Here is a 23,811-nt window from a genome sequence, read left to right on the forward strand (position 1 = left end):
AGCCACATCTTGTTTGCCAAGACCCTGGCTCAGGGCAAGGCACAGCAGGAAAGAACATAGTATAGTCAGGGAGGCAGAAGAGTTCTAGCCAAGGTCCCTACTATCCTCTTTACACCTCAAGGGTAGAGGCCTTTGTCAAGGCTGGGATGTAGCTCAGGCTGCTGTAAGTCAGTGGTCAACAGGGCAGAGAATAAGTGTGAAACAGAACTTATGATCCAAAGCCATATGCTGACATTAACTACATATGACCAAAGAAAATTTGCTTAAGACTCTTGCAGTTACCACCATAGTTAAAGGCACTCCGGACACGAGACACTTATCCCCATACTTGGATCTGCCATTAACATTAATAACACTTTGATTTTGTTTTTCTCTTTAGACAAAGACATCCTAACTAAATCACTTAGACTGGCATGCACCATATCCCAATGGGAAAAAAATGGACAACACAAGACCGCTATAAATAAGGCAATGATAACAAGCAGGCCTCTCCAAGGAGACCAGTGTGGGTGATGAGGGTCCTGAGAAAGTACTCATCTCCAGTGGAAGTAGTTTCGTGCATCCAGCTCTAGTCCCAGATCCTGACTCCTACCTAGTTTCCCTGGGACAAGTGAGATGTCCTCCTGGAAAGGAGTGGCAGCAGTCTCTTCCTGCATGTCCCCTTCCTTCTCTATGAAGAAGAAATCCTCCACACAACCATCTGCAGCAGAAGGAACACACCAGATGACTAGTGTGTCACAGTGACTTTATGCAGAGGATAAAAGCAAAGTCCCCTTACTATGCCCCACAATAAGATTTTCTAAGAATCAAATACAGCTCAATGGGAGTTTCTGGACAATAGGATTGGTGGTATTCCATCGACTTTTTTGGTCGTTTTTATTTTTTTTCTTTAAAGTCCATTGATCACCACAAAAACCCAGGAAATACAACTAAAGAGAAAACAAATGTCCAACTGAAGTCTAAGAGCCCAGAGCTACGGATGAGACGTGGCACTGGAAGGGGTGGGTGCGTACAGGGGCAGGAGGGTGATCCCCATGGGCATGGCTGCAGTCATGGGAGACACAAAGGGAGGTGTGGCAGCAGCTGGGCGGTTATGTTAACCGCTGCACGATGACAGCGTTGAGAAGGTTGGCTTCCTTCAGGGTCTGGTTCTCATCAGCCAACTCTTTGTTAGGGAAGGTAGTCATAAGGACAAAGCTGGTGGCAGCCATGGCTGGCCGGGCATCCACGATGAAGAGCCGAATGTCACTGATCCTAGAGGAGTAGGGTAAATGAGAGGTGATGAGCAGGGTTCTCGGCTGATGCCCCTGACTCTTGGGAAGAAGGTCTGGAGGCTCCCTCTCACCATGCCTGCCTCCTTTCTCTATAGACCAAAGCTATCACCTGGAAGCACATCCATCAGTCCTTCTCCTTTCCACCTACAGCTCTCTGTTCATGAAGTCCTAAGGCCTGCACTATTCTGCTCTCCTTCCTTGTCCTTATTTCTCTTTTCTTCTCCGCACCCCCCCCCACTCTGCCCTTTTTCATTATCCTATTCCACTTCAGAACTCTTTGTAAGGCTGCCTCCTATTGGCCCCAATCTTGCCATAGCACTGGCTGTAAGCACACACTTCTGGGACTGACTACTGCCTACAGACTGTGAATCCCAGGCAGGGCAGACATGTCACAGAAGGCACTTCTCAACCATATGTACATCACACGAGATGAGCCAAGACCCCCTCATCCACTCTCCACAGGTTGTCACCCGGGTGGGGCTAATCAGTGAGGTAACACTAAAGTAGTAACTGGCTGGTGAAACAGAACCCAACTCTCTCAGAGGAAAACACCAACATTAGGCACATCTTGGAAGAATCCAGGAAGATCTTTGGGCTTGCTTTATACCTTTATCCTATAGGCACATCTGGTTAGACTCAAGGATTGCCAGACTACTCACTGGCCCACACCTGGCTTAGCTGACCCACCACGGATGAATCTTAGAGAAAGGAGCTGCCAAATATCTTCACTATTAACAGCCCCTGGCACCTCTCCTGATAGTCTCTTCATTCTACGGTGCCTCAGTTTCCCTATCTTTAAAACCACAGCAGTACTTCCTTTGAATACAGAGCCTGGTGGTTTAAACCTGATGATGAGGAATGAGACCTACAGATGGGACATGAACAGACAGACCCCACTGCCTGCTTCCCATAAGTCTATGCTGGACTCAAGGACATGCTCACAAAAGGTAGTCCACATAGTGCAAGTACCTGTGGCTGTGGTTAAATTTCTGCACCAGCCTCCCGCCATCTGCAAGCCGGATTTGGATGTTCGTGGTAGGTTCTGCCTCATTGATTAAGATGGAGGAGCTGGCTTTGGCTTCATTTTCTGCTTGCTGGGCTGGAGAGCTGGTGTTCAATACCTGGGGGGCCGTGCTGAAGAGAATGGAGCACATTAGGGCAGTGCAGAAACAAAGCCTTCAGAGCAGAAATCCCTGCATTCTCACTGAGCAACTGTTATGCCCAGAGCCTGTTTCTGATGCTGTTGTCAGTGGCTAAGAAAGGCAGAATCCTGCCACCATGGACCTAATATATTTACCTCAGACTCCAGCCAACAACTACTCAGGTCAGGTGCTCAACCTTGGTGTCCTATCTGACAAAGGCTAGAAAGAGGACAGCCTGTGGTAGCAGAGAAGAGACTGCTGAGAGGCCAACGAACCCACAATCAGGGTGTCTCAGTGAAGTGGTGCTTGGAGGACGCAGTACAAGACTGTGACTAAGGCATTCTTGGCATAGCCTGACAAGTGACTGGTTGTGTTATGTTTTTCAGGCAGGCATCCTCTAATATAAGCTCACAAGTACATTTCATATGTTCCAGCTATGATGGTGGAGGAGTAAGGACTCCTAAAGGTCAGCTACGAGCTAGGTACTGTGTAGATTAATTATATAGCAACAGAAAGAGCATCTGCCAGTTATTAGTAATCATCCTAAGAAAGAGATCCAGGGTCCAAATTCACCCACTAGCTATGTGGCCTTGGGCAAATCAAATTTCATTTCTTGTTTTTATTGAGACAGGCTCTCACTACATAGCCCAGGCTAGCCTGGAACTCACTATGTAGTCTGGGCGGGCCTGGGGCACGTGGCAATCTTCCTGCCACAGCCTCCATAGTGGTAGGATTACAAAAATGGATTACCATGCCCAGCTTTCAATACAGGACTTTTAACAGGACTTCCAGTAGCAAGGACTTTTAACAAGAATCACACATGCTTGCCTTGCTAAGTTTTATTGGGGATTAAAGAGAGAATTACATAATGTACTCAATGTGACTAACAAATACAACACACACAGGGTTTCCACTTCTCCACAACCATCTGGAGCTCTCCTGCTTTCTGAATTGCCCACCAGCTCAGCCTTTCTCTTAGATGACTTAGCCTGATCTCTGCAAAGAAGAAAGACCACTAGGTAAAAGGTTATTGATCTCAGCACAAAGCTTCCAATTAGATCAGTTCTCAAACCTCACCCTCCCTCTCCTCTTTAAAGCCTAAAAAACAAATAAGAGGGGGCTCGAGAGACAGCTCAGAAGTTAAAAGCACCTACTGCTCTTGCAAAGCACTTGAGCTCGGTTCCTAGCTCACAATCACCCTTAACTCCAGGGGATCCAACACCTCTGGCTTCCATAGGCACTCACACACACATGCCCCCACACAGATACACACAAGTACATATAACTAAAAATAATCAAGAGTACCCACAGAAAGTCTAACTGAAAGTACTCCCCAATATTCCTGTGACAGATCTGCGAAGTTCAGGAAATGCAACATTCCAATAGCGTCATTCCTGGCCACTAACCTATGGAAGATGCTGAGATTGAGCAAAGGCAAAGACACTCAGTTTCAGGACCTTCTACATGTTACACTTGTCAACTTCTTACAGGAAAAAAGCACTTCATGGAACTATTTAGGAAACATCACCCAGACACAAACATAGCAAAGAATGGTCAAGAAGTGAGCATCCTCTTCTGTGAAGAGACAGGGGCTAAGAGAATTAAAGGTGGATCTCAGAGAGTATCAACCATGCTTACATGGGAGAGAGGAGCTGCTTTTATGTCAGATTCCTGGCCATAACAGCCATGCCTGGGACAGTGGCATCATGCCACCTGTCCAGTAGCCCTTCTCTGACTGCTATGAGCAATATCTCTGAATGACATTCCTACAGAGGATGCTGCTCACTAGAAGCTGCAGTCACATCTAAACCTGGCATAAAGAGAGTGCTGTTCCAGAAGCTGGTGTCCATTTACTTGCCTGGGGCCACTGAAAATGGCACCTCCACTCACTCTATGCTGCTGTTGCCTATGCACTGGGCTTTGCAGCCACAACTTCCCTGAATCATTTTAAATACAGTTTGAGATAGAAAACCTCCATCTTATAGAAAGAAAAGAGAAACATGTGCTACAGACTAGTCTACAAAGCTCTCTCCCTCAAAACTATGTGTATCACACCAGCCAAGCTTGCAGAAGTAACAGTCACTAAAAATCCTTTCTCAGGCTGACCAGATGGTAATAGCTCAAGGCTAGCTTGTGCTATGAAGTCAGAACTTGCTTTAAAAACTAAAACAAAGGGGCTGGAGAGATGGCTCAGAGGTTAAGAGCACTGACTATTCTTCCAGAAGTCCTGAGTTCAATTCCCAGCAACCACATGGTGGCTCACAACCATCTGTAATGAGATCTGGTGCCCTCTTCTGGCCTGCAGGCATACATGGAGGCTGAACACTGTGCACATAATAAATAAATGAATGAATGAATGAATGAATGAATGAATGAATGAATCTTAAAAACAAAAACAAAAAACTAAAACAAAACCTTCAAAAGGGCTTGGGGGTGGGAATGGGAGTCATCCTTTGATCTTCTTTCCAAATCTTTTCTGCCTTCCATTAAAAAAAAAAAAAAAAAAAAAAAAAAGAAAGAAAGAAGAAAGCGGTTGCGTGAACTGGGGTAAAAAAAAAATCTCAAGCGCTGATCTGAGTCGGAAGACCCAAGGTATAATTCTAGCATCTGGGTCTAGCCTGTTCTCTTAATACAGAGCCAGGCCTTGGGTTTGATGGTTTAAGAGAGAAAACAAGAATGAAAGAGAAAGCTATGTAGGTAAGTAGGGGTGAAGTTGGGAGAGGAAAGATGAGTATGATCAAAATAAGATATAAAATTTTCAAATTAATAAGAATTGTTGGGGAGAAAAAAGAGTAAATAGGCATGGTATTTCATGACCCAGGAGTTTGAGGCCCCCCTGGGTGACAGAGTGAGACCCTATCTCAAAAAGTTGAAAAAAAAAAGAGAAAACAATTGGTGTGGGACAATTGTCTGTAATCTGTCAATCATATTATAAATAAACGTTGATTGGCCAGGCAGGAAAGAAATATAGGTGAGAAAACCAGACAGGAAGAAGAAATGATGTAATGAGAGCAGGAGAATTCTGGGAAGGAGGAAGTTGATTCTTCCCACTCCTGTCCAGACCACCGAAGCAGCAGGATGTGATCTGCCCCACTGAAAAAAGGTAGTGATCCACATGGCTAACATAAATCAGAAAAATGTGTTAATCAAGATGTGAGTTAGCCAGTGAGAGGCTAGAGCAAATGGGCCAATCAGCTTATAATTTATAGAGATCTTTGTGTGATTTTCTTTGGGACTAAACAGTTGTGGGGAACTGGGCGGGACAAATACAACAACAAACAAGCAGGCCTGGCCCGTTCATGTTATAAACAATAAAACAAAAAAGATTTAAGTAAGATTTCCCAGAACACTGAGGAAGTAAAAAGTAGCTCCAAGGACATATTGCACTTGGCATATACTAGTGGTACAAACACCTATGTGCCTGTACAAAACTAGGACTCTATAGTATCCTCCTCCTCCCCCCTAAGAACAGACACTAGAAGGAGCCCAGTCTGGCACTGGCCAGCACTGTGGCTCTAGGGAAGGCCCGACTCTCCAAGCAATGGTTCTTTGTTTTTCGAGACAGGGTTTCTTTGTCTTGGAACTAGCTCTTGTAGACCAGGCTGGCCTCAAACTCAGAGATCCATCTGCCTCTGCCTCCCGAGTGCTGGGATTAAGGGCATGTTGCCACCACCACCCAGCAAGCAATGGTTCTTTATGTAGACTAGGCACCAAAGGATGGTTAAAGTCACTAAGTATGAAAATGCTTAATACAGCACACACCAAACACTACATGCTACTATTATTCAAGGTCACCAGAATCCTGGACCAAAATCACTTAAGAGACACTATGGTCTAGTCATGAGCTTTTCCAGTAAAGATGGGAGAAAAGCAGACACTCTAACCCCGAGCCTCACATGATTCTTTAAGGAGAGCAATATGCTCCAAGAATGTTAGCTCCACCCACACTATGTACTAGCAGAGCAACTATGAACCTCTCCTCACTGGATAGGCCTGCTGCCTGATCCTCCCAGGACAGCTGTTCACTTACGCAGCAGTAACGGAACTTCAGACAGGGCAGAGAAGATAAGTGGTGACCTCTCTAACCAGCTTTTCTAATTAAGAGCTCAGTCCTTCAACTGCCTATCGCCTTCTCACTGGATGGACTGGTACTAAGCACTTCCTCTGACAACCACAACCTGAGACTCAGTCCTATGCCTCAGACTCATCACTGTTGAAAGGGAGTGGCAAGACTCCTCAGACTCATCTCCAGCCACAGCCCTAGGCACTCTTGGTGTTCACAACTCATGCTGAAATATGTGCAGTCTTTACTAAACTGTGAGGTAAACGGCTCAAATGAATGGATGGAAAGCCTAAAACCTCCACAATTAGGGCAGGAGATAGAGGACCCGGGTTCAATTCCCAGCATCCACATGACAGCTAACGACTATCTATTACTTCAAGATCTGATACTCTCACACAGACATACATTCAGGCAAAACAGCAATGCACATAAAATAAAAATAAATTATCAAAAAACCCACAAATATTCAGCACAACTCAAAAATTTTTTCAGTGCCTTCAAACTGAGAAAATGACCCATTTACTATACAATATCATTTTTTTATATATAACCTGAAAAACAAAACACCCAAATCTCAGATATGTTTTATTGAGGTAAACTTGAAAAAAATTTCTTGAGCTTATGGCTTCTAATTATTTTGTGTCGAGGTGGCACATGCTTCTAATCTCAGCACTTTGAAGAGACAGGATGATCCTGACTTTGAGGTCAGATGGGAGAACAAAGTTTCAGTCTTATCTGGGCTACACATTAAAAACCTCATTTCCAAAGGGAGACAGTGGGAAATTGAGTAGCACCTATGGGAGAAACAACTAAAGCTATCCACCTGCACCTGACTCAATCTCAGAAAATGAACTCCCACATAATTTGGTTACATAAAACTTTTTGTCTTTTTTTGAAGTTTAGTCTTCATACGCAAGTTAAAAATGAAGAGGTACTTAGACTTGCACTGCAATCTGCTAAATGTTAAATTACAGGATAGCAAATCATACAAGCAACAGAAATTAAAAAGTAAAAATACATGTGACCACACTCCACTGATTAGGCCAGAAGTAGGGGGAAAACGGTGTGTATGGACATTACCTTAATGTATATCCCTACTTTGGCCTAACCAGTGAAGTACGGCTATCATTATGTATCATTTCTGCATTTTTATTTCAAACATAATTTTCTGTCGGGGTGAGGTTAAGTACAGGTCATGAAACTTGAAAGGAGAACATGAGAGGGGGTAAAGGTGTTGAGGAAGAGTAAGGAGGGCAATAGGACACAAATGACATGAAAATGGCAAGGAGGCTATGGGTGAGTGAGTGGGAGGGTTCGGGGTAGAGAAGAAAAGTAGGGATAAAGAGCATCTGCACTAGTCAGTCTCTCATCACTGTAACAGTACTTGAGGTAATGAACTCACAAAGACTTTATGCACCTCAGTTTTAGAGGGTCTGTTTCCAGAGCAGGAATGGCAAATGGCAGAGCAAACTGCTTGCATCTCATGGTCAAGAAGTAAAAGATAGGAAGTGAAAAGGTCTCAGAGTCCTTTCTGAGGGCTTGTCTCCAATGAACTAAGAAGCATCCATGAGTGTGTGCAAACACACTATACAAGTATCTAAGAATAGAATGGTATATTTTTTTCTGATACTAATTGGATATTTCTGGATGTTAGTGTTAGGCAGTACCAAAAAAAAAAAAAAAAAAAAAAAAACCTCCTAAGAGCTGCCAGGACATGGAGCAGCAGCCTTTCCAAGGGAAATAATGTCCAAGGGCTTCTGTGCATCCTGAGAAATACTCCTGGGAGGCCATGCTGGATAAGTAAGTTAGAAGTTCCTTAACCCGAGCATGCTCATTCTAGGCTTAGCAACCAGGAGATCACAGTTTCCCCAAAACTCCAACTCTGCTTCAAAGCAGCAGTTATATGCTACACGTACTGCTCATGCCAGGCAGTTCTAAATACGTTGGCTCCTTTATTCCTCCCAACAATAATCCTGTGGAATAAGGACTCTTATCAATCCTAATTTATAGCTGAGGAAACTAAGGCTATGCAATCTAAGGACCACACAACTATAAAGTGAAATAGGATAGAGACTTAACTTTGGGTCTGTAGACTCCACAATCCACACTCTCCTTTCTCTTCCTCTCCTGAAACAAACTCAACTACTCTGTAAGCAACGAGGAGTCTTCACAGTGAGCACACAGGATTGGCTGGTGGAACTGACAGTCTAGTCCCCGAGACACAGCTTCTCACCTGCCCAGTTTCTGGCCCTCGCCAGTGAAGGCTTTGAAAGCTCCCTTGGGCTTCACAAAGTCCTCGTCCCGATGGTCCTCCATATCCAAGTTCACCTGCCCACCGTGAGCTAACCTCCGAAGCTCTGCAGGCACCTCCCTGAAGGAAAAGGCAATGTTGAGGTTCACTGCAAGCAGGATGGACATACTAGCAACAGGGATGTCCTGGTTAAGTTTTTATTGTCAACTTGATACCGCCTAGAGTCATGTGGGAAGAGGAAACCTCAAATGAAGAACTGCTTTGCACAGCTTGGCCTGTGGCCACGTCTCTCTCTGAGAGATGATCTGCACTGGCAAGTGATGTGGGAGGGTCCAGCCCAGTGAGGACCACACCAACTCTAGGCAGGTGAATCTGGCTATGTAAGAAAAATAGCCAAGCAGGAGTCAGTGAGCAGACTAATAAGTAGCTTATTACTTTCTACATCCCTCGGGGCTTTCATGAGGAGAGGAACTGGGACCCCATCCCAACAGCTGCCACAGCACCTCACACCCAACAGCCTGAGGGAGACATCATGGTAGTCACCAGGGTCTGGCTATGTAAGTGACTACCTGCCTGCCTTGACTTTCCCCACCTGCTCAATCACAGCACAGTCCACTTAGCTCTACCTCAGAGCAAAGGCAAAAAAAAAAAAAAAAAAAAAAAAACGGACAAAAGTTTTTAAAGTAACCTTTACATTAACTGTGAAAAATCTGCTTCAATAATTTTACTTTTCAAATAAATGCTGTTTCTTCTTTCCCACCTGACATCTCATTCACTAAAGTGAGACTAACGTGGACTTTTCTACTTACCCTCTACGGATAGACTCTAGAAACTGGGCATTGGATGGGTCTTGGTAACTTCTGAGTTCACCATTGTCAAGGCTAAATCCAGTTTTCCAGAGCTTTAGCACTACATGAACCTGTGACAAGAAGAGATGAGAAGTTAGTTACATTGACAGAAACCTAGAAAATGCACTTTGAACCTGCAAATGACATTACTATAAAAACAGCAACAGTCAGACAGACAGAATGAATGAAATGAATGAATGAATGAATGAATGAATGAAAAGGAGCACCAACAACCAAGTGTGTAAGCACCAACCTAAATGAGGAACATGTAATGACACAGATTAGAAATGGGCACCGTTTTAAGGAGACTTGGCTCGCATGGGGACTGTGCAGTGGATGACTCAACCACACCTGGGCTCCCTAACTGCAGGGCTGCCAATGCGCTTCATGTATAGCTTGTGCTACATTCAACTCCAGTGCCACATCTACTCCTGACCTATTTTGCAGTTATTAAAAAATGATACCTGGGGTTGGAGAGATGGCTCAGTGGTAAAGAGCATGCAGTGCTCTTGCAGAGGACCCAAGTTTGGTTCCCAGTTCCATGCCAGGTAGCTCACAAATTCAGCTTCTGAAGATCAAACACCCTCTTCTGGCCTCTGTACTCAACGTACCTATCCCCTGCCCCCACCACATAAGTAAAAAATAAAAATAACTATCAAGAAAAAAGAAATGTACAATTTATCAACAACGCCCTATCAATCACACTTACAGAAAAGGGTCTGGAAGGCTGACAACCAGTGCACTGGTGACTTTGGTCACAAGTCTATAAAAGTTTTATTCTCTTCCTGCTTGACTTTATTTTGGAATAATACTTAAATTATTTAAATTAAAAAATGAATGGAAACAAAGCTACACCAAAGTATTTTGTAGCATAATGTTAAAAAAATTTAAAAAACTCAAAATTATATAGTATCATCAGATGGAGTATGTGTGTGAATGTACGTGGAAAATATAACTCAAACAAAATGAAACAGAACAAAGCCCATCCATATTTCAGGCCTTCTCTGGCATTTTTTTCAAACATGCCCCAATGACCAGAGGCACCCGCACACTGCCCCTCTGCCTGTAATCCACAGTGTTCAGAAACCTTCCTATGTCCATCCTCTTCCCTACCCTTGGCCCTGGGCCTCTGCCCACCAAGGGAAAACTATTTCATTTTTATGGTAAGTCCCTGTCTAGATCACAGCAAGAACACTGTTTCTGCAGGCGCCTCTTTCAGAGGTTGCCTGTTCATACACTTGTGACCAATCCCTACTAAAAATGGGCCTAATGAACAGCTCACACGTAGCTACTAAGGAAAACAGACACTTACATCTTGGCCCGAATGTCGCCTCCTTTCTCCTGCCACGTATGCCGACTCTTCCTCTGGTGCTGCTCCAAGGCGGTAGCCCCCTCCTGCAAACGGCTGTAAAAGACAAGTTCATAAACATTTGGTGGTGGAGTTACTTAAGTACAAAGACACACTGGGATGAGGCAGAGGGGTAAGACTCTGATCAAGCTTGTTAACTTCTGGCCATTGATAAGAAGTGAAAGTTGGAATTTCCAGCTAAAGGGAACAGCCACCACTAACCTCTCAGTAACAATAGCTATGCAGGAATTTTGGTATATCATAACATCAATGACTTTTTGATTTTCCTAAGGACAAAAATTTTTACATAAACTGGCAGTGAATTTAATTACAGTGAAATAAAGGAAAACATTAAGTTGGTCAAATTGGATAGGTGTGTTTCTAAGATCTGATATAAAACACAGGTAACATTAGTCTTTGACATAAGAGAATAAGTAGCTAAGAAGAAAAGAAAAAAAAAAGCCATAACAACAAAGAAGCAGATACATTGGCAAGCAAGTGCAAGCTAAAGTGTTACGCCTGTAACTGTAGGCAAGATTTTCTGGCCTTGGGGCTAGAGAGATGGCTCAGCGGTTAAGAGCATTGCCTGCTCTTCCAAAGGTCCTGAGTTCAATTCCCAGCAACCACATGGTGGCTCGCAACCATCTGCAATGAAGTCTGGTGCCCTCTTCTGGCCTTCAGGCATACATGTAGACAGAATATTGCATACATAATAAATAAATATTTAAAAAAAAAGATTTTCTGGCCTTTTATCTAAACTGATGATTCCTACAAGCTCGAGGCCTTTTTCATATATGTAAACTCATTTTTTCAGTTGTCACAACTCTGAGTAGGGGAGGGCAGTGTTATTGCCATCTAGCGGGTACAAGCCAGGGTGTTTTAAACATCTTACAAAGCACAGGACAGCTCTCCAGCAGAGAATCCCACAACTCCAAATCCTAATTCCTATTGAAATCCGGGAAGAGGTGGGAGAAATGGCTCAGTGCACTTCCTATGGAAGACCTGAGTTTGAACTCTCAGAACCACACGAAGCAAGGTGCCATAGCGCTCTCTGTCATCCCACTGAGAGATGGGAGGCAGAGACGGGAGAATCTCCACACACTTGCGAACCTGCTGGCCTGGTGTGAGCAGAAAATTACAATGAAGAAGAGACTGTGGTGCTGTAGGACCTGCAGCTTATGATTACTCGCCTACTGGGGCATGGCCTCTTATACTATATATGCTGCCGCAGAACCTGTGCCTGTCCCTTTCTTCCTTCCTCCTTTCCATTGGCTGCTCATTTGGATTGCGGGATTCAAACGGTCAAGCAGAGGATTCTGATTTGTGAGTTTACCCCTAAGTAAATAGCTATCTATTTCTCATTTCTGAGAAAGAGAGAGAGAGAGAGAAAGAATAAGTAGCTGAGGGAAAAAAAAAAAATAGTCACTGCTGGAGGGAAGCAGGTCTCATTCACCACTGTGTAACTCAATTCCTTCGGGCACAAGAATGCTTATGCTCACTCTCGGTTTACTGGTCTCTCCAGGGCTCTTGGTCACTCGCTCCACAGCTACAGCCCCATGCTCTTTGGCACCCTTAAATAGATCATCCACCAGCTCGTTGGGACTTTTCTTCCGGGGAGGGCCAACAATCTGCTGTCCACTTCTCTCTGAGCCCCCAGCATAAAACCTATGTAGAAAATGCAAACATACCAGAAAATGAACAGAAGACGCACCAGGTTATGGGCCCACTAAAGCAAAGGATACAATGCCTCTTGTCTTTAAGGGCCTTATTGGCTAGCAATGAACATTATGTAAGGATGCAGGCAGGTATGATACAATGTGAGCAGCGATGAAGTCGGTAAGGGTCTCTAACACAATGGGGGAGGGGAAAATGGGGATGACAGCCAAGGCTGCCTAGATATTTCCTGGATCCTTTTGAGGATGACATTATCAGGTGAAGAGATGGGGAAAGAACATTCCAGGCATGCATGACATGTCAGCACAGAAGAGTTTCAGCAGGGATCATTCATCTGGAGGCCCCTTTCCAGAAGGCAGCTGCTATGGTCCAAGTCAGAAGCATCTAATTCTAAGAGCTCTGGATTAGTGGTAGTGATGTAGTTAAGTTAGTACAAGCAGCTAGGATCCAGTCCTGGCTTGACAACTGTGTGACCTAAGTAATAAGCCAGTGCATTGCTTGCACATTTTCTTGCTTTGAAATGAGATAAGGATTCCATGCCCTACCTACCTGCTCCTTAAGTCAGGGTCGTGAGGTTCAAATCAGCAGATGTATGCAAAAGAACAAGCAGAGCAATGCACACATGTGAGGCAGACTGACACCACACCAACAACTCCCCCAAGACTCGTTTGTTTCACCCGCCAAGTTTATGATGTATACTGGGAGCCTCAGGAGACAAACGAAAACCCAGAGGAGCTCCAATCTCAAAAATAAGCTTCAAGATACCTACATCAAGTATTCTAGTGGTTCAAGACCAGCTTGAGATTAAGTTAGTACTTTTCGACTAATCTGGATCTAAGCATGAGTTGTCATGTAGCTGATTCTTCTTCTTATTATTATTTTTTATTTTTCTCTGTGTAGCCCTGCCTGTTCTGGAAATTGCTTTGTAGATCAGGTTGGCCTCAATCTAACTCACAGTGATCTGCCTGCCTCTGCCTCCCAAGTGCTGGGATTAAAAGCGTGTGCCACCACCACCTGTCCATATCATTCTTAAAACTAATTCAGCTGTATGTCTCTAAAAGGGGCCAGTGGAATTTGTAAAAATTAATCTTGGTCTTCTAATTCCTCACAATTACTCTAGAATGGGAAACAGCTTAGGTTCTGGCAGGGAATGTTGTTTCATGTGTGAGTGTCCAGGGGCCAGAGAAGCTACATGGATGTGAATTAACAGAAAGTCAAAATGACAGATGTGACCCCAGGCTAGAAAAGGTAGAGGTGGTATTTGGGAACTAGGCAGTCAGATAGGTGATGATAGTCAGTGCCTTTACTTGAGGGGCATAAAACCTTGAAATGAACAACATCCCGGAGTCTCCAGTATATTTAAAAGCAAAGTTCTGAGGTAGAGTGAAGCACCACTCCAAAATGGTTATCCTCTACTCTCTGAGGAATGCTTGGCAGACCAAAGCAGACCCATGAAGAATAAACACTTGAAAAATGAGGCTACAACCAGTTTATTCTTGTTCAATCCAGGTAAACACAGTTCTACCTGAACTGAAAGATCTCAGTTAAGGAATCTTTAAGTCTTGGATTAAGTACTGGGAGCCTATGATCAACAGCCTTAAAAGGATTTATGTTCTTGCCCTGGTATTTCTGTTGGAGGAATTACTGTAAAAAACAAAGTAAAACAAACAAACTCAAAAGTGGTTAAAGATGACTACACAAAAGGCTCAAAGCACTGATATTTACAGCAGTACAGAAAACTATAACCACTGGACACACGGTTCTGGAAAACACAGAAATTTCAGTGTCAGCAGAGAAGTGTCTATTAGACCTTGAGCAATACAACCCAAGAAAACAAAATCATCTTTGCCATGTAAAACATAAAGTCTACTTATACTCAGAACAAGAACTGCATGGGAACATACCAAAATATTAAAGATAGTTATCAAACTATAAATGCTATACTCTTCATTCTGTCTCATATTTTCCCTAATGAAACAATAATTCCATTATAACATTCTAAACGTGAAAACACGACTGTGTTGGGACGATACATACTTATAACCCTCTTTTTCTACATATTGTGTGATTTATTTATATGGATAGAAACATATCACAAGTAGATACTTGGTATTTTCTGCATTGTGATACTATGGAGTAACTTATCCATTCTTTGAGCTTCTGTTTTCCTTTCCACAATATTCTTTGACAAATACCTGATTGTAACAATTAGAGATAAATAAATAAACAAACCAAAGCCCAGCACCTGACTAAGGAAGTGCAGCAATGAGATAGAGGTTACTTCTAAACTACACGGAGCAGAGTGTTTTTACGATACTACATCCCCTACACACAGCAGTGATGGTTGGCAATAGTGAACATGTGTCCCACGCCTTATCCTAGGAGATTTATGCACCACTGTATACTTCCTATAAACTGTGCTCCCTTTCAAAACCTTACCTCTGTCCCTCTTCTTCCTCCTCTTCCTCATCTTGGTCATGAATAAGGTCTCTGAAGGATGTCACCCTATTATCACTGGAGACAGAAAGGAGCAAAATTACTTCAGGAATAGTTAAAGAAAGGCAACACCTATGGTCAGTTGGGGAATTGGGACAGTAGGATTAGATGTTGTGGTGTGAGGACAACATAGACGGAAGACTGACCTAAATTCAGATAACAAAAGATTTGTTGTTAAGGTCACAATTGTCTGTTAAGGTCACATAGGACTGAGAATAACTAAGCAAGTACTACTGTGAGGTAAAGCGGAATCCAATTTAAGCTGTTCTGGGAATGGGGGGTGAGGTATTTTAAATCTTACTATTGAGGGCTGGAGAGATGGCTCAGTGGTTAAGAGCACTTGATGCTCTTGTAGAGGACCCAGGTTTAGTTCCCAGCACACAGACGGTGGCTCACACCACCATCTGTAACACTCCAGTTCTCAGGACTCCCAACACCCTCTTCTGACCTCTGCAGGCACCAGGTATGTACATGGTGCACATATACACATATATGCAATACACTCATACACATAAAATTGAAAAAAATAATTTTAATATTAAATAGTTCTATCATTTAATTTTTAACATGCCAGGTACCAACTAAATATTGAATTTATAAAGATAACTAGACATAGTTCTTACAGGCTATTGGCACAGATAAATCAAGCAACTATCCACTGTCACACAGCACAATAGCAGCTGTGACCGTACACACGACCTTATAAACAGAAAGCCTCTTGTCCAGTGTTGGGGAGACAGAACACCAAGAAGGCTTTCCAGAAAAAAAAGACACATCTGGACCATTACCAAAGACTGAGTGGAAAAAGGATGGTGGAAACGGTGGGAAAGAAGAACTGGACCAGCATTATGGAAACACATATGTGAGCGCAGAAGCAGAGAGTAACATACTACAGAAAGGTCAAGGAGTCGTGGAGAATTTATGTGTGGGCTGCAGGCAGCACTGGAGAGAAGCTCTCTGCCTGTTTCCACTGCAGGATAAGTAAAAAAAAGAAAGGTTCTGTTGTGTAGATCATCATGCCTCAGTCTCCCAGGCACCTCACCTGGGCAAGAACAGTATTATTAGTAATATTCCGGGGGATAAAACAGAGTCCAAAGGCTGCGAGGGGTTAGCTCTGCTAACACTGTTTTCAATTGCCAATTTCTTCCTTGTTTGAATCTATCCTCAGTGAACAAAGGTTTAAGAATCATAAGATATGTATTTCATTTATAAAGATGAAAAAAAATTCCATTATTCCTTGGGAAAAGCAACTTTCCTAGAATGTAGAAAGGGAAAGAGGTAATTCAGATTCATGAGGCCAGACAGAGAGGAATAGCTGTTTACTTGAAAGGAAGTTAATGCTATGTCTAAGATTTGTTTCAAGGAAGCAATCAGTGGACAAGAGAAAGGCTGAAGTTTCACCAGCTAGAAACAAAAACATAAAACCCAGAGCAAATACAGTTTTTGAGGTAGCTGATAGTAACCTCCCAGGCATTCCTTAAGGGGCATATGACACAGTACAAAGGATCCCAGAGATGATGACGACATTAATACCCGGAGAGGCAATCCAGTCACTTTCCCAGGTCTCTTTAAATGAATGGTGGGTCAGGACTGAGAATCCACCAAAAAACACGCCACTCCTTTGTTGTTAAACACATTCATATACACAGATATACCTGCTTGAGCAAACAACATACTCTCCATATGGATTTTTCCCTTTCTCCTAAACCTATATACCCAAACCCAGCATCTGACATATTTTGGCATTAGTACAGATGGTTCCCATCCTAATTCTCCCAATTTGGAATTTTGGACATGTCACTTAAATTCACTAAGCCTTCACTTTCTCATATGTCAATGGACATAATGCCAGCACTACCCTCTTGGGCTCTCTGGGTACTGCTGGGGTGCTGGTACAGGTAGAGACCTCTGCATGTTATGCTGACTTCGGAACTACTTTTCTGAAGCAATTCTCAAATGTAGTACTTAGATGAGAAGTGCCAAGGGCTCCTGAAGTGAATCTGTGAATCCTCAACCCAACCTTAAATCTTCTCCAGACTCAGAACTCTGGAAGTGGTGCCCTGCACAGTCCCTGCTGAGGATGGGAAGGGACCTCAGGTTTGAGAATAATTGCTCTGGGGTAAAGTTCTGGAGAATCACCTTATGGCACAAATGTGCTGGGGACATTATCAATGTCAGAATCCTCTATTCAGTGATCTTTATTTGGAGGCACTAAATTACCTTCCAGGGTCCCTGGTACTCTCAAGTAGTACAAAAGTCCAGGAGGACCCTTAGTATACTCTGTTTTAAAGCTGGGCATCTTAGTTCTGTGGTAGCTTCTTTCTGTGACTATGGAAATGTTCTATCTGTATGTCCAACTAGGAAGACACAGGATTATGGCCATTCAGCATCTGAAATGTGGTTAGGCCCAAGCATGGTGGTATACACCTATCTCAGTATTTAGGAGGCTGAGACAGGAGGACATACTTTATATGTAGCTAGCATGGGCTACATGTCTGAAAAGATAAAATGCAGTTAAGTGCACATAAGTAACTGAACATTTGCTTTACTTACCTCTAATTAATTAATTTAAATAGCTAGAAGAAGCTAGTAGTAGCCTATTAAACAGTGTAGTCTTAGGAAAGGGGATAATACAGGCCCTGAAACTTTAACAAGTACAGATTCTGTTAGATCAAAGAGGGATTAAAAAATAAACTGCCTGTTGTATTCTGTTAGATTCAGTGACAGGGGTGGGAAGTGCTGGGCAGGAAGGCAGCAAGTGAGAGCTTTGGATTTAGATGGACCTGGAGTGATTACACCGGGGCAGCAGCTGTGACTCTCCATCCTGACTTGAGAATGGTGGGCGAGAACACGGGTGAGGCTATCTGGCACCACCAGACAGATGGTGAGTGAAATACTCCCACCCTCTCTTACTCCTAATTTTATTAGAAAATTTTCAAAAATAAAATTTCCAGTTGTAAGCTGGGCGGTGGTGGCGCACGCCTTTAATCCCACCACTCGGGAGGCAGAGGCAGGCGGATCTCTGTGAGTCCAGCCTGGTCTACAAGAGCTAGTTCCAGGACAGGCACCAAAAGCTACAGAGAAGCCCTGTCTCAAAAATCAAAAAAAAAAAAAAAAAAAATCCTGGTGTAAAGCTTCAGTTGTCAGAACAAGGGTTCCAACATGGACAGATGAGACTTAATACAGGGGTGTAGCCAGAGTGAGCGGGTGAGAGCTGCAGAGTTCTGAGGGACAGGGCTGTGTATGCTGCTCAGGAGAGGAACAAGGATGGAGGCAAACATGGGGTTGGCAGTGCACTGAGACTGACACAAGGGAGCCAGCATCCCTATTTAGAGAAGAGACATCAACAAGGATAGAACCATGCATATGACAGGGATGGGTAATCAAAGAACTTAGTTTGGTTGGAACAAAGGATTTAAGAAAGGAAAAGGTTAAAATGTGGAAGGCAGAACCAGGGAAAACTCTGGAGGACTTCTGAGCATCCATGAGAAGTAGCACGCTGTGGCTCAGAGCTGAGATTCAGGAAGAACAGCTTTGATCTTTCATCTTCATTTGATTGGCTTGTGTGATCTGGGGACGATGCTCAGCTCTTGTGTGCCCTCATCTCTACAAGGGGGACAGCAGTAATCTCACCTCACAAAGTGGTTGACAACTAAAAAATAATGTATAAAGGCTTAACTCAGGGACTGGCACTTACTAAGTGCTCAGTAATGACCACAATTTATAGTAAGCTTAGATTTCCTCCCATAGTAAAGTTATGCAAAACACCTTATGCCTTGAGATCTATTAGACTGCCTTGCCAGGTTAACCCGGTACAAACAGTGATTTCGATCTAAAAACTTTCTTCTGCCCCTTTCTACAGACTCCTAGAGTCCACCTGGGTTCCACACTAAATGCCCCATTCTAGAGTCAAAGGAGGAGCACAATGACTGATTGTTCTTGCTTGGCATCAGATACAACATAAAAGGTATCTCACAGGTGAACAGGGATAAGTCAGCAGCAGGCTAAGTGTCCTGTAACAGCTAGGTCAAAGGTTGGAGAGCAGAACTCCCCCAGCCCCCTGTACATCAAATTCCTTTGGGGTGCTATCACAGTTTAGTTTCTCCTGAGAAAATCCCATCAGCATTTTCCTCCTAAACAAAGTCAATGACATAACAAACCACATCCCATTTCCTTCCTTTTCATGGCGTCACTGAAGCCCACTATCAAGTTTAGGCCTTAAGCAAAACAGTAAGGTAAAGTCAATGGGCCTGTCAGTCTTTCACTCTCAGGCTTAATGCCAAGTTACGCTGCAGTTCCTTGGTTGTTTTCCTTTTAAAGCACACACATATATACTTCTCCACATGCTTCTGTCTGCCTGTTTTGGAATGAGGCAGGGCACAGTGCCAGTAATAGCAGGCAATATATTATGCTCAATATAATATGCTCTACATAAAGTTGCTGGGTTTTTGTTTTTGCGACAGGGTTTCTGCCTCAAGTGTTGGGATTAAAGGAGTGTGCCACCATGTCTGGCTTTTGGGGGGTTTTGTTTTGTTTTTGTGTCAAAGTCTCTTTATATAGTTGTGGCTGTCCTGAAACTCACTACATAGACCAAGCTAGTCTTGAACTCACAGAGATCCGCCTCCCAAATGCTAGGATTAAAGGTATGTGCCACCGTGCCTGGCTTGTTATGTAAGTAGTAATTCACTGACTCTGCCAAGAGGCAGACACTATTAGCATTTTCATTTGACAGTGATGAAAACTGAGGTGCTGAGATACATAACCAGTTCAAAGTCACAAGTCTCTGTGCTGGGGCTCTGAACCTGGCAGTCAGTCTCTTTGGGCCCTACTCTAATAAGCCCTTGCTACACTAAGACTTTTGGACTGCAGGAGAAGAAAGGAGGAGCAAATGACTGGCATTAGAGGCTCCATTTCAACTTCTCCTTCACGGTACTTCTGACACATCAAGAACCCAACAGTGGGGTTGGATCAACCTTTGCCTGTAGCCTGGACCCTTACAACACTCATGCCGCATTAACATTATGATGTTTTATCAGCACCTTACAGCCTAGCACTTTCCTATGACCTCTCTTCCATGGAAACCAAAGGCAGGAAAGGTCTGAAGGACCAATGAGATTTGGTGTTAGTGTTTCTCAAAGGGAAGAAATGTACTTTAAAGCTCAGAGGCCCACCAAGACAGAATTCACCACTTCATGGCAGAGACATTCTTTCTGCATTCTGCAGTTAGAAAAAGTACAATTAGACTAAAAGCACCGGAGTTCTGGAGTTCAGACACTTCTGTGGGAAGAATCCCCACTGCATCTGATCAATGTTCTCCTCCTGTGTAGATCACAACTGTGATTGGCCACTGGAGTGAGAGGTCTAGGGCAGGTGATGCAACACAAAATGCTAAGTTTATCTTCCCTAATCAATTTCAGCAAAGGTGGGTCACACAGGTTTTTCTCCAAAATCATCTTAATAGGGTGTTATCTAACCTCGTCAATATTGCAGCAGCCACAAAGGAATGAGACAGTTATAAACACAAAGTCCTTAAAGACTTAAGCAGAAGCTAGAGAAAAGGCCCGGTGGTTAGGAGTACTGAATGCTCTCCTAGATTGAAGTGGGATTTCCTTCTGTATGCTGTGATTACCACTGATAAATAAAGAAACTGCTTTGGGCCTATAGCAGAGCTATAGGGGAACAGAGCTAGGCAGGGAAAACTAAGCTGAATGCTGGGAGAAAGGAAGTGGAGTCAGAGAGAAGCCAAGTAGCCCTGCAGGAGACAGATGATGGAACTTTGTTGGTAAGCCACTGCCACATGGTGATTCACAGATTAATAGAAACGGGTTAAATTAATATGTAAGAGTTAGCCAATAAGAAGCCAGAGCTAATAGGCCAAGCAGTTATTTAATTAATACAGTTTCTGTACGATTATTTTGGTGCTGAGCAGCAAGGAATGAACAAGGGCCTTCTTTTTCCAACACTAATGACCCCAGTTCAAGTTCCAGTAACCACATGGTAGCCCACAACCATCCATTAACTCCAGTTCCAGGGAACCCAATGGCCTCTTCTGGCCTCCACAGTGCACAGGTATACATGTAGGCAGAACACTCACAAACATTAAAAACAAAAAACAATTAAGTAGACCCTTGAACCTCTCCGTTCTCTTAAGTAGATACTCAAACCCCTTCACACATCCAGCCCTGAACCCTCTGTCAAGTCAGAAAGTCCCTCTTCTGTAAACACTCTGGTAGCAACTGAAGTTGGTCCTTACCTGGGAGCTGTGCCTCTGGACACTGAACTTGGGGTAGCCTGTGAAATGGTCACAATGTCTTCATCCCCTCCGTCCTCATAAAAGCTTGCTAGTGCAATCTGAAACAGAGAGAGTACCTTGGGACCCTCTAGTCTTTCACCTGACACATATCTGACAATGGAACAAAAACACAAAGACATAGTTTACTCTTAGAAAAGATGTCCTAGACCTGGAACCAAAGAAAATTAGACAGAAAAGCAAAAGACAATCCATATTGCCTGAAAAAAAAAATCTACCCACTAAAGGGGAAGAAGATAACAAATAAGATTAGCATGGAAAACAAAGTAAGACCACCATCTATTTATTACTTGTGTGTCAGTTTGTCTGCATACTATATATGTGTTAATCCATTTAGAACTCCATAGTTAGTATTATCATCATCTCATTTAATAGCTGGTCTAGAACTGAGAAACGAGAGAATTTCTGGAGGTAAGAAGTGGGGTCAAGTTCAACTCCATGCATATGCTTTGGGCTCTCCCTCTTATGTTTTCATAAACGTGATGCAGTAGAGGGACAGATGCTGTATTTCCTTTCTTTGTGAAGCCCAATTTCCTATTGTGTGAAATGGGGATGTCATCCCACCAACCCTGTAACACTACATGAGATAATCATTAAGATTAATGCACCGTCATCTTAGCTTTTTTTACACATGAGTCCTTTGGCCATTGGTGACTGCCACCAGCTCAATGAGCAGGCATTTATTTAGAACATATTTTCTACACAAAGAGACAAGACAGAGCAATGAGGTCCCACACAGATGAAGGAGGCAGATCCGACCCATAAGGTGAGAAACCATATAGGAGGAAACAAGCCTTCATGGGACAGCCAGTCTGAAGGTATCTTCCTGTGATAGAACCAGTCTGCTGGGAAGGTGTGTGCCATCTTAGGACTTGATCTGAACTGACATTTAGAGAACCTGCATTCAAATCCTGGCACTGGGAGCCAAGTTCACCACAGGAAAGAGCCCCAGTTTAGATGGTCTACTGGGGCAGAAGCTAGTCCAGTTTGTGTTTCTGTTCAGGTTTTAGGAGTGTCTGTAAGAGCATGAGAGTCTGTAAGAGCATGAGAGCTCTCTTGTTTTGTTTTATTTTTTTGAAACAGGGTCTTTCTATTTATTCCTGACTATTCTGAAACTCACTATGTAGACCAGGCTGGCCTAGAACTCGAGATCTTCTGCCTCTAAAGATTGTTCTGCCACAGCCATCAAAGAGAGACTTTATCTCTACTGCTTGGGAAGCAGTTTCAATGCTGCAGTCAGCAGACACCGTCAAGTCACACAGCTCACACACTGAGCACATTCTTTGTCCCTTTGAAGGTCCAATTCTTTATCCGTAAAATAGGGTTAGTCTTTACCTGTTTAATTAGTAGTTAGTGAGGTCTTCAACAAGTTATTTATCCTCCAAAGTCTCAGCTGCAAAATGTGAGACACGTAAATGAGACACTGTGGAATGCTGAGCAGCATCAGGCTCGGAGCAGGGAGTCAAGAAATATTAGTCATCATCACCTACCTAAGACGTAGCTGGCCAAGGACATTTATGCAACCAGTTCTTTCTAACACTAAATACTGAATGTTTCTGAGCACGAGAGATGGGCACTGCTCTAGGGAGCAGAAGTACAACACTCGCTGCCTGGTGAGGCTTATCCTTTCTTCTAAATTAATCAAGTACTTAGTGGCCATTTACCACAAGTCAGTGAAACAAGTCCTAAATCCCAAGAGGTCCCCAAACTACAGCCAAATTAACTAGGAAAAGTGAGGAGGCTCCAATTTGCGCCACAATCCCACAGGTAGTTTCTCCCAGCAATTAGGCAGGAGAGGGGCGTGGGCCGACTACGGGGTAGGGTTCCTCCCTCACGGCCGCCGACGCGGAACTGGACGACCACCGCACCTAAATGGGGCTCCATCTGGCCGCCGGTCTCAGGTCTCTCGAACCCACCCGGCCACCCGGAGGCACAGCCCGCGGCAGCCACGCCCCCAGGCGACTCCTCCACGCGGACTGCGGCAGCGCCCAAAGTCTCGCCGACCCTGCGAGTCCGCGCAATAACCGAGGCCCTGCAAAGCAGGCCGGGGCCCGCCGGAGTTCCCAACTTCCAAGCCGAGCCGGCGACGCGTGGCGAGCGAGCCCAGGGACCATGAGGCCTGGATTAGGGCCCCGGCCCGCAGGGATGACTGTGCGCTTCGGCCGCGTAGGCATCAGAGCGCGGACTTCGCGCTCCGCATTCCCCCGCCCGCCCGTTGCGGCCCGCTTCGCGGAGCTACCTGCAGGTCCCAGCCGGCTGACTCCAGGAAGAAACGGGCCCGGTCCTCCTCAGCGCCCGTCACCGCCACGAACTCTCTCAGCGCCTCCTGCCGCTCCGCCGCCATCTTCGCCCGGTGCACTTCCCAAACCGCTCCGGCCAACACTGCAACAGAACCAACCCCACTG

General features: G+C 44.0%; 1 protein-coding gene across 2 annotated transcripts; it reads right to left on the reverse strand.

The window, feature by feature from the left end:
• Positions 1-843: 843 nt before the first annotated feature.
• Nsfl1c (NSFL1 cofactor) lies at positions 844-23,811 on the reverse strand. Of its 2 annotated transcripts, XM_050151120.1 has the most exons (9): positions 23,646-23,811; positions 21,350-21,447; positions 15,040-15,114; positions 12,426-12,591; positions 10,891-10,983; positions 9,540-9,649; positions 8,713-8,850; positions 2,244-2,408; positions 844-1,254 (listed from the first exon to the last, which is right to left on the reverse strand). In XM_050151120.1, exons 1-9 carry the CDS (start codon positions 23,748-23,750, stop codon positions 1,092-1,094), a joined length of 1,113 nt encoding a protein of 370 aa, XP_050007077.1. In that variant the 5' UTR covers positions 23,751-23,811; the 3' UTR covers positions 844-1,091. The 2 variants fall into 2 exon arrangements, with proteins under 2 accessions (XP_050007077.1, XP_050007079.1); XM_050151122.1 differs by lacking the exon at positions 8,713-8,850.

This window comes from Alexandromys fortis, unplaced genomic scaffold, assembly GCF_014885135.2.
Source record: "Alexandromys fortis isolate MF-2015 unplaced genomic scaffold, M_Fortis_MF-2015_v1.1 scaffold_27, whole genome shotgun sequence".
NCBI lineage: Eukaryota > Metazoa > Chordata > Mammalia > Rodentia > Cricetidae > Alexandromys > Alexandromys fortis.

Excerpts from the sequence above, each read along its gene's own strand:
- Nsfl1c (XM_050151120.1), bottom strand. The coding sequence starts at position 23,750 with ATGGCGGCGGAGCGGCAGGAGGCGCTGAGAGAGTTCGTGGCGGTGACG. Across the intron at positions 8,851-9,539 it reads CTAGAGTCTATCCGTAGAGG|GGAGGTGCCTGCAGAGCTTC; the intron begins GTAAGTAGAAAA and ends CTTTTCCTTCAG. Across the intron at positions 1,255-2,243 it reads AAATTTAACCACAGCCACAG|GATCAGTGACATTCGGCTCT; the intron begins GTACTTGCACTA and ends CTACTCCTCTAG.